Below are 14554 nucleotides of genomic sequence, written 5' to 3'. Positions count from 1 at the left end.
GACAGAGTGAGCCCAAATTTCTTGTTCTGCAATGATGGTAAATATACTGGATCCCACCCTGGATAGCCCAAGTGGCCCAGGGGAATCCCACAGAGCCATTTTCATAAAAGAGAAACATACAGCTGGATGGGGAGGGTGTAGAATTTTTCTTTTACCCATTAAGCCATGGCACTTAGTCGGACAGTCTGGGGGTGTGGAGGCGTGGCCCTCAAGATGGAGGGCAGCCTAACAGTGTGGCCTCTCTGTTCCCTGGGATGTAGAAGCCATCGAGGCGCTTCCCCTCGCCAACACGCCCGAAGTGTTTGGCCTGCACGCCAATGCTGAGATTGGGTACTACACGCAGGCGGCCCGAGACATGTGGGCACATCTGCTGGAGCTGCAGCCGCAGACCGGTAAAGTCCTTTCTAATTAACGAACTTATTTTTCCAAGTAGCAATTCGATTAGGGCCCAGTGTTTACAAGCTCAAAGTGCTGCCATTTTGGTCTTATAAAACTCGTTGCCACTGAGTTGATTCTGACTCATAGCGACCCTATAGGACAGACTAAAACTGCCCCACAGGGTTTCCAAGGAGTGGCTGGTGGATTCCAACTGCCGACCTTTGGGTTGGCAACCAAGCTCTTAACCACTGCGTCACCAGGGCTCCGTTTTGGTCTTGGTAGTTCTCCCATATTGCTGATCTTTTCCAAGAGCCAGAAGGCTCAGAATGCTTCCGTCCCACACTGAGAGGCTTTACTGTCTCTAAGAAGTGTCCTGGTTTTAGGGGAATCCAGCAGTGGCATCAGCCGTGATGATTACATTGGCCAGGTGGCCAAGGACATCGAAAACAAGATGCCTAAAGTCTTTGACTTGGACCAGGTCCGGAAGCACCTTGGGATGGGGATCTCCCCCACCTCAGTGGTGCTTCTACAGGAGCTGGAGCGCTTCAACAAGCTGGTCATCCGGATGTCCAGGTCCCTGGCTGAGCTGCAGAGGGTGAGTGGTCCTCGCTGGGTACACAGCGGCCTGGAGGTGGGGCTTGGTTTTGGGAATAGTCTTTCTTGACCTCTCTTGATTGTTTAAACAGGCCTTGGCTGGAGAAGTCGGGATGAGCAACGAGTTAGACGATGTAGCCAAGTCGCTGTTTATTGGGCAGATCCCAAGTATCTGGAGAAAGCTTGCCCCTGACACCTTAAAGACCCTTGGAAACTGGATGGTTTACTTTCTGCGCCGGTTCAGCCAGTACACGTCGTGGGTGAGTGGAGGCAGCAGCAGCCTTCGACGGTTTGAGGTTCAGCCTGTACTCCCTCAAACTACCTCCCAAGCCTCTCTTGCCATTCCCCAGCAGCAACCTCTGTCAGCAGTTTATTGGGTATTCTAGAAATGGTTCCTGAATTATTAGCATATCTGTATCTTTTCCTTTTTTAAACTTCGAAGCATGCTATGTATAATGTGACTTATTCATCAAGGAGTATATCTTGGCAGCTGTTCTATATAAGTATGTATGGATCCAGCTCATTCTTTTTAGGTTCTTCCACTTTATGTATATTCCATAATCTGTCCCCTACTGATGGACAGTTAGAGGTTTCCCATATTTTTGCTAGTACAAACAACATCCTTGTGCACATGTCTTCAAATTCCCACGTGAGTATACCTTTTGAGCATGTGACGGCCGTTACCACCTCCAGGGGAAAAACCCCATCACTTGGAGGATGGTAACCCAGCTGCAGGTCTTGGGGTTTGAGGAAAAGGCACGCCCACACATAGGCCATGGGTGGAACAGGGCTTTACTCACAGAGAGAGAGCAAGGCCAGCTTCAGTAGTGGACTTCAGTCCCCTGTGGCCATTAGGTCGCTCTGATGGTCTGCACGTACCCCTCTTGTGCTGCAGGAGAAGGACCCCATTCCCTCCCCCACTGGGAGCAGGTAGAGAAGTGGGGTTGGCCAGGTGCCACATAACACACACCCTAAGCTAAGCAGTTCCTGGGAATGTTGAGTTGTGTTCAGGGCAAGAGGGGAGAGATGTGCCAGCAGGCCACCAGCTGCCATGGGGTGTGCTCTGGGTCAGGATGCCATAGGAAGGGAAGTCAGCCCACGCTCTTGACCTGTCCAGGACGCCAGACCGACATACCTGGTCTTAAGGTTCATTGTGGGCTGTGCCTGGGCGGCCCCCTTCCACGACGTCCCACAGGTAAGTTCCTAGCAGGACAAGAGTTGCATACAGCGGGCGTGTGCCTTTTAATTTCAGGTAGCTCTTGCCAGGTGACTCTCTAGAGAAGTTGAACTACAGTGTGTGAGAGTGACTACTGCCTCACCTCTGCAACACTGCATACTCATAGTAGTTTTGATCATCGTCCCTCTGATAGGTGGAAAGTAATATTTGTTTTGATGTGCAGTTCTTTAATCACGGTGAGGCTGGGTATATTTTGTATGATTGTAGTGTTTCGTATTTCTTTTTCTGTGAATTGTCTTTTCATATTCCGTGTTTATTTTTATGGAGGTCTTCCTTTTTTATTGATTGGTTTTTAAGAGCTCTTTGTATAGCAAGGACGTGATCTGTTTGGCTGTGTTGCAAATATTTTTCACATCTTGTCACGGATCTTCTACCGTATTTGTTTATTTCCATAGAAAAGATTTAAGTTTTGGTGCAATTTATCAGTCTTCTATGGTTTCTGAGTTTTTGTATTTCCCACTCCAAGATTATGAAGAAATTCCTTTGAGACTTGATCTGGTACTTTTATGGCTTTTTGTTCTTTAAACATCTAAATCTTTGATTCTTCTGGAGTTTGGGAAGCTGGCTTGTTTTGTTCCAGGTGAGCTGCCAGTTGTTGGGACACCTTCGTTTCTCCACTGAGGCTAAGTCTGTCTCTTACGATAAACTGAGTTTCTTGGGTCAGCTTTCTCCTGGCATTGGTGGCAGTCCCCAGTTACTGCCAGCTGCCCTCTCCTCCCTGCAGGTCACCGAGGGTGAGCCCGGCGTCATGTGGCTCTCAGGGCTGCACATCCCAGAGTCCTACCTCACGGCTCTGGTCCAGGCCACCTGCCGGAAAAACGGGTGGCCGCTGGACCGCTCCACCTTGTTCACACAGGTGACCAAGTTCCAAGATGCAGACGAAGTGAACGAGCGGGCAGGACAAGGTACCGGCAGCTCAGGCAGGGCCACGGCCCTGCGTTGGGAGTTCCCTTCCCTGCGCCTCCACAGCTCAGGGCAAGCACGGGGCACAGCAGACTGACGCCAGGGTTTGCTGGTCAGGCACAGCTGTGTCCTGACATCTCTGAGGGGTGACCAATACGAGATGAGGCCTAGGGTTGATGCCAGGGGAGACCAGAACCACGTTCACCCCACCAATGTGTGGGAAAGGGGATCCTAGGTCACATGGCTCTTTCAAAGAATTAGATTGCCAGGCGGCTTCCCTGTAAAGCCCGAGGGGCCACAACATGGGTGCCAGAGAGGAATATGGACTAACTTTGTTGGAACCGTGAAGTTATGCTCTAACTTCAAGCTCCCACATACTGGTTACTGAACACGCACATTATAGCTGGAAACAGCTGTTTTCTCGGGGCCGGGTATCCAGGTCTGAGGCCATTTAACTGCAAGGAACAACCCCCCCGAGCTGGTTCGAAGAGAGGGTCATGGACTCCAGCAGCTCAGGTCCCAGCCACAGGAGTGGGCTGGTCTCAGAGGAGCTGGCCGGTATCTGGGCTGCCCGTCTTCTCTGCCTGTCTGCATGTTTGCCCTGTGCCCCAGAGACCCGTCTCTGCAGGGCTTCTGCTATTGCTTCCCAGTTGCTCTGCCTACACCTTCTCTGCTCAACCTCACAGCCAGTGTGCTCAGGCCACGCGACTGTGTCTGTGGGCACTAAGGCCAGGGTCTGGGGGGGGTGCCCCCTGGGCCATGGGTGGGTCAGGTCCTCTGCTCTTGGGGCAAATGGCCTTGGCCCCTGGGGAAGCTGAGCCTGGCACTTTGCGCTGGGCACACACATTCCCCCCTGACCCGCTCCACCCTGTGTCTCTAGGCTGCTTCATCTCAGGGTTGTATCTAGAGGGTGCAGACTGGGACATAGAAAGGGGCTGTCTGGTCAAGAGCAAACCCAAGGTGCTGGTGGTCGACCTGCCCATCCTGAAGATCATCCCCATCGAAGCCCACCGCCTCAAACTGCAGGTGAGAGGCGGGCCTGCCACCTGTCCCCTCTCCCAGCTGTAGTTAGAGCTGAGGCAGCCTCAGAGAGACTCATCTGCTCACACAGGCGCCCTTCACCCCTGCTGGGCTGGGGGTACCTCCGGGACTGTGGTGAGAGCTCAGGACCCACTTCCTGGGAAATGCCTGCGTGCACACACATGTGAGCAGGTCCTTCCAGAGGTGTCCCAGACTTGACTCTAGAACGCAGTCTAGACCAGCCTTAGGAGGACTCTCCTCCTTCTTGGGAAATTCCGTGGGAACTGCTGGATTCAGAAAGCGGCTCCATCCGGTGTGGACCGCAGCCAGGACTCACTGGTAAGGCACGTGTCTGTGTCAAGGCCTGGCCATGCTGAGCCAGCGAGGTGCCCTGGAGCTGCAGCCCTGCTGTTCACAGACAGCCCTGGCCATGGCCTGCAGTCTCAGCACTCAGACAGCACCCCGCTCCCTCCCCAGTAAGGAGCGTCCCTGGATCCGTATCCCACAAGGGGTGCTTTTCCTTTACAGAACACCTTCCGGACGCCCGTCTACACCACCTCCATGAGGAGGAACGCCATGGGAGTGGGCTTGGTGTTTGAAGCCGACCTCTTCACCACGCGGCACATCTCCCACTGGGTGCTGCAAGGCGTGTGCCTCACCCTGAACTCTGACTAGCCCTTGGCAGGAAGGCTGACTGGGGCTCTGGCTGTGGGGGCAGTGGGACCTGTGGGTTCCTAAGCAATGACAGGTGTGCTCTCATTTCTGGGGTCTCTCAGGGTCTGCACAGGTGCATGTGTGGAGACGGGGGGGCTGATAACTCATTTCCCTTGAACTTGAAATCAGCAGTTGTAATCTTCCCGTATGTGTTACTTAACCTGAATGATTTTATTTTTTAAACTATTTTTTTATCTGATAGGATTCTGTATACTCAGAGTAAATACCATAGAGCACTGTAAGACGTGTCATGTTTTCTTTTCCTTCTGGGAGGAAGTTCTGGGTTAGGCACAGGTGCCTGGCACGTCCTTGGCACAGCTGAGAATCCTAGTGTAGCGTTCCAAAGGCATGTCTCACACGCTCAGTCCGCTCAGGTGTGGGGTAGACACCTGGCCAAGGCTGGGGGCGGGCCCAGCAAGCACAGCCCAGCCTTCCTGCCTGGAAGCAGCTAGCCTGGAAGCGGCTGGGCTGGAGCAGGGGTGGTCGGAAGGCCACATCCCCCTTCCAGAACTCCCTGCCCCCAGCCTTCCTGGGCCTTGTGGGGTACGGTGGCTGTGCACACCAGGCGGGCGAGGCAGAAGCCCTGTGCAGGCCCACTGTGGGCAGGGAGAGAGGTGGGCTGAGCACCAGCAAGCAGCTCCTGGCAGGGCCTGTGGAGAGTGGAGCTGTCTAAGGAATGGCCAGCGCGCAAGGGAAGGGAGGATGGAGCTGCCTCTCTCAGGCAGAGAAACCACCAGCTCTCGGCGGGAACACAGTAAGTTTCTCTCCCCCCACACCTGCCCTGGGGCCCCCCACAACCTCCCCTGGTGGATTAATAAAAGACACAAAACAGAAAGAAGGCAGGTTTAGAAAATAAAGTTTGTTGGGATCTTGAACATCTTGGGTAAAACTAACAAAAAATGTGGACACACATTCAGGTCTGGTGGGAGAGTAACTTTGTCTTATTGAGCTCCTGAGACATACACTTACAGCCGCGCCAGCAGTGCCGCCCTGGGGAAGTGACGGTCTGGGGAGCAGGGCTGCTGGGGCAGATGGGCCACCCTGGGCCCTGGAGGCTGAGGGGAGGGACCTGAGGAGTGCTCTGACCTGGCCACGACTGAGGCCCGACGGCGGACTGTGGCCTGCGCTGTCCACGCGGCGCTTGGGCTACACAGGGATGGCGCTGGAAGCAGGCGAGTCGGTATACTGGCACGTGGCCACAGCGTGAGGAGCTAGATATTCTGCGCAGGGACACGATCCTATCGCGGTGACAGTAAAGGGCCAGAGGAGCAGGAGCACACTGTGACGGGGCTGCAGTGAGCTTGGCATGCATGGGGACGGAGCAGACGAGGTGTGGCCAGCGGCTCCTCGGGGTGTCACAGTGCCGGCGGCCTCACACAGTTCTGTCCGTCCCTGAGTGCTTGCGCACCACCTTGCCCCCGTTCACCTGGTCCACCGCCAGCGTCTCCACCTCGGGCTGCGCGGGCTGCGCGGGCGGCGGGGCGGCGTGCTGGATGCGGTGCGCCACCCCCACGTGTGCCTTCTTGTCGTGTGCCGGGCTGGGCTGCTCGCTGGCGCCGCCGCCGCGGTCGGAAGCGATGGGGGGGATGACAAGGGGCCGCTCCTTGACGAGGTGGACCTCGGCAGACTCCCGGGCCAGCAGGAACGGGGTGGGGTCGGGCATCGCATCCACGTGCTCGCGCAAGAGCAGTTTGCGGCTCTCGGCCCCGAATCTGTAGACCTCCTCGAACTCGGGGTGCAGGGGGGCCGAGAGGCTCTTCTTCATGCGGCGGCGCGGGGTCTCCGGCAGCTTGTCCTTGGGCGGCGCAGGCTTGTAGCTGGCCGGCACTGACCTCTGGGCGGAGGGGCTGCCCGAGGGGCTGGCCTCCGAGGTCCCGCTGGAGCTCAGGAGCCGCTTCTTGGCGGCGTGCAGCTGCGCCGTCAGGTAGGCGATGGTGCCGGCCCGCTGCTCCAGCTCGCTGGCCAGCATGTTCAGCTTGTGGCTCTTGACCTTGAGCTCCTCCAGGTACTTCTTCTCCCGCTCTCTGATGGTGTTCTCCAGCACCAGGATCATGGCATTCTTCTGCTCCAGCTCTTTCAGCAGCTCAGTGTTCTCCTTTTCCTGAGACTTGAGCTGAGCTTCCAGTTCTTCGCATCTTTTCTTTAGCTCACTGCTTCTAGAAGCTCCATCACCTAGAAGAACAAGCCAAAGGAACGGATTAGGAGCCTGCACAGGCGGGGCTGCCCCGGGGCGGGGGTGTGGGGGTGCTCGCACAGTGGAGTCGGTGGCCACGTCCCCCTGCGGTGCTGGGAGACACGGCCCCCTCCCCCTCCATCTCCCCTCTTGCCCACTGAAAGTGGGCGATCAGATGGCCTTTGAGGCCTTTTCCGCTCTTAGCTGTCTGGCTTGTTACAGAAAATAATGTCTAAAAAATTTAAAGCCACTGAAGTTAAAACAAGCAATTTCAGAGTAAGACCTCACCAGGTGTTTAGGACTGTTAGCGAGTCCACCTGTCTGCCCAGGTGGCGTTTATTAAATGCCTACAAGACCCAAAGCCCTTCTGAAAGGCAGTTGTGAGAATTCTCTAAGTCTTAAAGCACAAAGACACTGAAATGGCTGAGGGGGCGGGTGTCTGGCGGTCCCTTTCCTCTGAGGCTGGTTTCCTCTATCGTTCTCCACGGCTCCTGCCCAGAGGACACCCCTGTATCCGGGCTCAGCTGCCCCTGCCTACCCTGAGTCTCTGCCCTTCTGCTGCCCCAAGTCCCACCACCTGTCAGGACCTAGCTCCTCAGCAACTGTGGGCACTGCCGTCACCTCCCCACTCCCCTGGGACCTCAGCCTCAGCCCTGCCCCCAGCATCACACACAGGTCACCACCTGTGGCTCCTGCACTGCCTGCCTGCTCCTCGGCACACTGCCCGGCTGGCGCTCCTCCTGGCCTTGCCCCCACATGTGGGAGGTGGCCCTCCTCTTTCTAGACCTGACTTTGGTGTCCTGCAGTTCTCACCACCTGTCCACTCCTGGCTCAGTGCCTCCTGAGTGCAACTCTACACGTGGTACATCAGACACCCCCCCCTCCACTGGACACCCCTTCAAGTATTTCACTCCCCTGCTCAAAAGTGGCTCTTTGCTGCCTAATGAAATCCAAACAGCCAAACTGGCCCCCAGCGCTCCCCCAGTCTGTCCCCAGTGTATGTCTCTGTCTGCCACCAGCCCTAAGGCTGCTGAGGCTCCCTGGAGTCCTTCCTCCAGAGTGAGTTGAACCGAGGCCCCCTGCAGCCTGTGGGTGCCTTCTCTACCACACAGTGTCCTGCTCCTGAAAGAAGCCCTCGGGAAACGTAACCCGTCGCGCAGATGGAAGACATCAGCCCCCGCTGACGTGCTAAAACTCATGGGAAATGCCCTGTCTTTTATGAGGAACAGGCCCTGGTGGGGCGGTGGTTGAACCTTTGGATGCTAACCAAAAGGTCGGTAGTTTGAATCTACCAGCTGCTCCTCGGAAACCCTATGGGGCAGTTCTGCTCTGTCCTGTAGGGTCGCTAGGAGTCGGAATTGACTGGACGGCAACGGGTTTATGAGGAATTGGAATCGCTCATGAATAATAACTGCCTGTGTGGAGCCTATTTAGAAAAAGACATCTTGACTCAAATACGTGTTCTGCACTTGCTGAGCCCCCACCCTGCTCTGGGAGCAGGCTATTCGCAACAGCCCCAGAAGCTGCTGGGAAGGCCCAGGGTCCTGTCCCCTCAGTCCTAGCTGCCACTGGGACGACATCCTTTGGTGTTCCCTGAGGTCCTGGGATCTCTGGTCAGGGGAAGTGTTTTTGGGACTGCAGTCCAGAGAAAGACACGGACGACCCTTTGATGGCCCTCCAGTAACCTGGTCACTCGTGCGGCTGACACAGAGAGGGCACCTGCTCTGGATGGGCCTGGGCCAAGCGCCAAGGATGCAGGGGAGGTGGGGCCACACTGCCCAGACCTGCTCTTTCTCTTTGGTGTAAATCACACGTATCTGGATTTCCTGGTTACAGAAGCAACACATATTCCTCGTATAAAAATCCCAAACTCTAGAAAAGCATATAATAGACATTCCAAATACATGTCTCAATCAAAAGAAAATAAAATCATTCCTCTCCCTCCGCCTGACTGAGAACCACTTGCTAATACCTGGGGGCCCGCACTTCCTATCTTTTCTTAGAGAGCCCTGGCCACATTCGTAGAATGTGAACAGTGAAAACAATGTGTAATGCAAATGGGAACAACACCGTCGTCGTTAGGGAGGGAGTCCTTACCTGTCTGTTCTGAACTTTTCAGGGTCAGCTCATATGTTAAATCTAAAAAGCAAATAATATACATCAATTTTGGATGGTTACAGTTTATTTCAAAATGTTCATCAGCTCTGAAAATGCAGACAGTATTCTCATAATCAGCCAGCAGGTCCTGCCCAGAAAGATGAGGTTTTTGGTAGCATTGAGACCATCAGTGGCCACGACACTTGCTAGGGTTTAAGAGGGGACCCTCTTTTCCCAGTCCTCCAAAACATACCCCAATAGTCCAAAACTAAGGAGCAGCTTTCTCTGTACATTACACAGGCTACATTTGGGTCATCACTTCCAAAAGGCAGAGACAGCGCTAACCGATGCTGGGTAAATGTCTGAAATCCCCGGTGTGCCACGACGGTGCCGTCCAGGGCTAAGCCTGGTGTATCCCGGCTCTGCTCTGAGGCCAGCGTTCACAGGGCCTGCGGGGGACGACGGCCCCCCACCCCGCTCACTCTCCCCCTGCAGGGCTAGGACTGGGCCTGTGCCCCGGGGTCCCTGCACCCCGGGATCCCTGCTCCCCGGGTCCCTGCGCCCGGGGTCCCCGTGCCCCGGGTACCTGTGCAGTGCTGCTGCAGCCGCCTGACCTCAGCATGCAGCCCCCGGAGCGTGCTGGCGTGCTCCCTCTGCAGGAAGAGCAGGTTCTTCTGCGCGCTCTGCAGCTGGTTCTCCAGGTGTGTGCCTGCCATGCTGACACCCAGGTGACCTGCGGGGGACACACGCCTGGTCACACCCGGCCACAACGGTCCCCTGCAGGAGGCTTCGTGGAGCCGCTGGTCTCTGGGGGCAGAGGGGAGTTCTCCACCCACCCAGGTAAAGCTGAGGAGACAGACAGAGCCCAAGGGTAGAGGCTGCTCCCGCAGGCACTCCAGGGAGCCCCAAAGCAGGCGACCCGAGCCAAATTACCGAGCGTCCACTACACACAGGTCCGCCCTTGTGTCCATCTCTTCTCCTTCACAGGGGCCGGATTTGTAATCTCAGGACCTCACACCAGGCTTGGCACCTCAGTGACTAACCGACAGTACCGCGCACACACTGATGAGGACACTGGTTACCCAGCCCCACGGACACACAGGGTTATGTACGGAGAAGGGATCCAAGCCCCAGGCTCCCTCATTCCAAACAACAGCTACCAACCTTCAACAGACTGCGACCAGAGTTATGGGTGAAGAGTCGCCCTGCCGAGGTAAGCAGGCTCATGTCCTCAGGCAACCCCAGTGCCTGTGAAATGGGTGAACGCTTCCTCACACGGCATGGGCAACTGGCCAAGGCACAGAGGAGGAGGAAGAAGGAACTCCAGAGGAAGGCCCCCGGGTTTCACAGACCAGGAGGAGCCCTGAATCCACCTTGGGAACTTCCCAAGAAGACATCTGGTGGGGCCTTCTGTCCCCTGAGCCCCGTCTTCCCCCAGCTTCCATCATCAGGTGCCTACTTAGGGCCTTGGATCCTCTGCCTTTACCGTAATTCCGGAAATGTGGTGAAGTCCATGGGTCTTTCTGGAAAAAGCTACCCAAGTAATTCAAGATGCCTCGCACAGCAATGAAAAATGCAAAGGGCAAAATGTGGGTGGTTTGCTTATAAATTATTCTGGGAAATAAACTGCCTCAGAGTACATTTTCCTCCTTTGCTCTGCTGGCAAACCCTCCCTGAATGTGACACCACCTCTCAAAGGGTCCCCAGCGTGTAGGGCATGGCAATATGGTGCCACTGGATGACGCTGGAGATCACGGCCACCCCAGGCTGTCAGCACTTCAGGCCACAGCAATGATGCCTTCTTAATCATAAGGCCAGGAGCAGGTTCACACACGGGCTCTAGAGGTAAGAACGTTTCTAAATGAGAGCTGAAGATGTACCCTTCTACTCACACTGAGAAAGCTGTGTGATCCACTCAGGTAGAGACACTCCAAAGAAGCACCAAAAAACACAGAGGGAAATAAAATGCAACAGACAAAGGCTGAGAATGGGAGCCAGTGGTGCCATCCTAACAGAAGGACAGGACAGAGGTGGACAAGAAGGCTGCTTCAGGCAGCGGCAGACATGACACGTGAGCAGTGACCAGTGGAAATGGAGAGCACAGCTCGGCACAAGGGGTCACTGTCCACCTTATCCTAGGAAGCCACCTGGCCAAGTCGGTCACAGCCTTGGACTTAGCGTCCCTCTGACTGCAATTTCATTTCTTGGAATCTACCACAGGTTAAGAATCACCTTTGTCCAGTAAAACGCAGCTGTAAGGACGGTCACTACAGGGCAGCTGACGGTTGGAAAAGACTGGCCACAAACCAAAACTCCACCAACAGGGAGCTGGTTAAAGACATGACCACGATCACTGCTGCAACACAAAGGTCAGATGCCCCCTGCCTCACCCCAGTAATGAAACAGGAGGCTTTTTGATGATGGCTGCTTATGGTAATAACCGCATTGAGAATTGTGGGAAGAAACTAAGACTCAGGTTGAATCAGTGTTATTTTATTCCTAAGCTGGAAAACCAGTGCCGGGCCCTCTACAGGTAACTGGCCACCAACAGGTTAGTGACACCCTAAGCAGCATTGGCAGGCTGCCCTGATAACCAGTGTCCAAGCAGGGTGTCTTCTGTTCGGAGTCTTAGCTTGGGCTGCAGGCGACACCAGCGCTGATTCCAGTCACACAGGGCTTTACTCCAGCCCCGTGAGCGCCTTACCGTAGGAACGGGCGAGAATACTCTTGCTCCTGAGGTCATCTTTATGCTGTCCCTGCACACATTCCTTGTACAGGGTCCCTGGGCCAGACACCGATTTCTAAATGGATGCCTCGGGGGCAGCGGCCTCAAGGCCCCAATACTAGGTCAGTACCCACACGGCCATTATGTGTGCAGGAAGGAGCCTTGCCAGGAGTGTGGGCCTCAGGCAGTCAAGAACATAGGCCCCCTGCGTGCCGGGCCTTGGGTGCGAAAGGAGCCTCCCCCCAGCATGGAGGCCCTGCAGGGCAGCATTTTGCCATGGTCCATGAACACAGTCAGACACGAGTGACGAGGTCTCAGGGTGGGGGGAAATGGTGGGCTGGTTCAAGGTCAGACTTGTCAAAGAATGAAAAGATGTCTTCTTGCTGGCCCTGCCTCCTCAGACCAAGCAGAAAGAGAAGCTGGATTTGTGGTCCTGTGAGAAACCCTTGAAAGTTACTGAACTTTCTTAGCTCAAATTTCAGAAATTCAACAAAAGGTTGTGAAAAGGTCTGTTCTATGTGCTGTGTGTGTGTGTGTGTGTGTGTGTATGCACTCATGTCTGTGTGTATGGAGCCCTGGTGGTGAAAACAGTTAGCACTTGGCTGCTAACTGAAAGGCTGACAGTTCCAACCCACCCATTGGCTCTGCAGGAGAAAGACCTGGTGTCTTGGTCATCTGTTGTTGTTGTCAGGTGCCGTCGAGTCGGTTCCGACTCACAGCGACCCTGTGCACAACAGAACGAAACGCTGCCTGGTCCTGCGCCGTCCTTAAAATCATTGTCATGCTTGGGCTCGTTGTTACAGCCATGTGTCAGTCCACCTCGTTGAGGGTCTTCCTCTTTTCCACTGACCCTTTACTTTGCCAAGCATGATGTCCTCCTCCAGGGACTCATCCCTCCTGATAACACGTCCAAAGTATGTAAGATGTGGTCTCGCCATCCTTGCTTCCAAGGCGCATCCTGAGTCACCTACTGCTGCCATAACAGAAACACCACAAGTGGATGGCTTTAACAAAGAGAAATTTATTTCCTCACAGTTTCGTGGGTTATAAGTCCAAACTCAGGGTGTCTGCTCCAGGGGAAGGCTTTCTCTCTCTGTCAGCTCTAGAGGAAGTTCCTTGTCCTCAATCCTCCCCTGGTCAAGGAGCTTCTCAGGTGCAGGGACCCCATGTCCAAAGGATGCGCTCTGTTCCTGGTGCTGCTTTCTTGGTGGTATGAGGTCCCCAACTCTCTGCTTGCTTCCGTTTCATCTCTTGAGAGATAAAAGATGGTGCAGGCCACACCCCAGGGAAACACCCTTTACTTTGCATCAGGGAGGATACCTGAATAAAGATGGTGTTACAATCCCACCCTAATCTTCTCAACAAAAAATTACAATCACAAAATGGAGGACAACCACACAATACTGGGAATCATGGCCTAACCAAGATGATACACAGATTTTTGGGGGGACATAATCTATGACACCTGGCGATCTGCTCCTGTAAAGCTTGTTGTTGTTGTCAGGTGCCATCGAGTCAGTTCCAACTCACAGCGACCCTGTGCACAACAGAACGAAACACTGTCCGGTCCTGCGCCATCCTTACAATTGTTATGCTTGAGCTCATTGTTGCAGCCACTGTGTCAACCCACCTCGTTGAGGGTCTTCCTCTTTTCCACTGACCCTGTTCTCTGCCAAGCATGATGTCCTCCTCCAGGGACTGATCCCTCCTGACAACATGTCCGAAGTATGTAAGATGCAGTCTCGGTTGTACTTCTTCTAAGACAGATTTGTTCGTTCTTTTGGCAGTCCATGGTATATTCAATATTCCTCGCCAACACCACAATTCAAAAGCGTCAACTCTTCTTCGGTCTTCCTTATTCACTGTCCAGCTTTCAGATATATATGATGTGATTGAAAATACCATGGCTTGGGTCAGGCACACCTTAGTCTTCAGGGTGACATCTTTGCTAAGACAGATTAGGAAGAAGGACCCGGCAGTCTACTTCTGAAAAGCATTCGCCAGTGAAAACCTTATGAATAGCAGCGGAACACCGTCTGACATAGTGCTGGAAGATGAGCCCCCAGGTTGGAAGGAACTCAAAACATGACTGGGGAAGAGCTGCCTCCTCAAAGTAGAGTCGACCTTAATGATGTGGATGGAGTAAAGCTTTCGGGACCTTCATTTGCTGATGTGGCACGACTCAAAATGAGAAGAAACAGCTGCAAACATCCATTAATAATCAGAACCTGGAATGTATGAAGTATGAATCTAGGAAAATTGGAAATCGTCAAAAATGAAATGGAATGCATAAACATCGATATCCTAGGCCTTAGTGAGCTGAAACGGACTAGTATTGGCCATTGTGAATCAGACAATCATATACTCTATTATGCTGGGAATGACAACTCGAAGAGGAATGGTGTTGCATTCATTGTCAAAAAGAACGTTTCAAGATCTATCCTAAAGTACAATGCTGTCAGTGATAGGATAATATCCATACACCCACAAGGAAGACCAGTTAATACGACTATTTATTCAAATTTACGCACCAACCACTAGGGCCAAAGATGAAGACACAGAAGATTTTTATCAGCTGCTGCAGTCTGAGATAGATCGAACATGCAATCGAGATGCATTGATAATTACTGGTGATTGGAATGCAAAAGTTGGAAACAAAGAAGGATCAGTAGTTGGAAAATATGGCCTTGGTGATAGAAACAACGCCGGAGAT

The 14554-nt window shown here is 53.9% G+C and overlaps 2 protein-coding genes across 4 annotated transcripts in view; one reads left to right on the top strand and one right to left on the bottom strand.

The window, feature by feature from the left end:
• DNAH10 (dynein axonemal heavy chain 10) overlaps positions 1 to 5215 on the top strand; it is a 141097-nt gene extending 135882 nt beyond the window's left edge. For both annotated transcript variants that reach the window (XM_010599807.3, XM_064272098.1), the window contains 6 exons: positions 261 to 392; positions 762 to 973; positions 1065 to 1232; positions 2934 to 3114; positions 3993 to 4138; positions 4661 to 5215. In XM_010599807.3, the coding sequence (XP_010598109.2) occupies positions 261 to 392; positions 762 to 973; positions 1065 to 1232; positions 2934 to 3114; positions 3993 to 4138; positions 4661 to 4807 (986 nt within the window). In that variant the 3' untranslated portion in view covers positions 4808 to 5215. The remainder of the gene's footprint in view (positions 1 to 260; positions 393 to 761; positions 974 to 1064; positions 1233 to 2933; positions 3115 to 3992; positions 4139 to 4660) is intronic.
• A 471-nt stretch (positions 5216 to 5686) lies between these two features.
• Positions 5687 to 14554, bottom strand: part of CCDC92 (coiled-coil domain containing 92) — a 43510-nt gene continuing 34642 nt past the window's right edge. For both annotated transcript variants that reach the window (XM_064272097.1, XM_064272096.1), the window contains exons 2-4: positions 9703 to 9849; positions 9117 to 9158; positions 5687 to 7018 (exon numbers count right to left, since the gene is read on the bottom strand). In XM_064272097.1, the coding sequence (XP_064128167.1) occupies positions 6219 to 7018; positions 9117 to 9158; positions 9703 to 9832 (972 nt within the window). In that variant the 5' untranslated portion in view covers positions 9833 to 9849 and the 3' untranslated portion in view covers positions 5687 to 6218. The remainder of the gene's footprint in view (positions 7019 to 9116; positions 9159 to 9702; positions 9850 to 14554) is intronic.

Source organism: Loxodonta africana, chromosome 19 (genome assembly GCF_030014295.1).
Source record: "Loxodonta africana isolate mLoxAfr1 chromosome 19, mLoxAfr1.hap2, whole genome shotgun sequence".
Taxonomy (NCBI): domain Eukaryota; kingdom Metazoa; phylum Chordata; class Mammalia; order Proboscidea; family Elephantidae; genus Loxodonta; species Loxodonta africana.
Note: the sequence above shows the minus strand (reverse complement) of the source record. Positions and strands in the feature narration are given on the sequence as shown.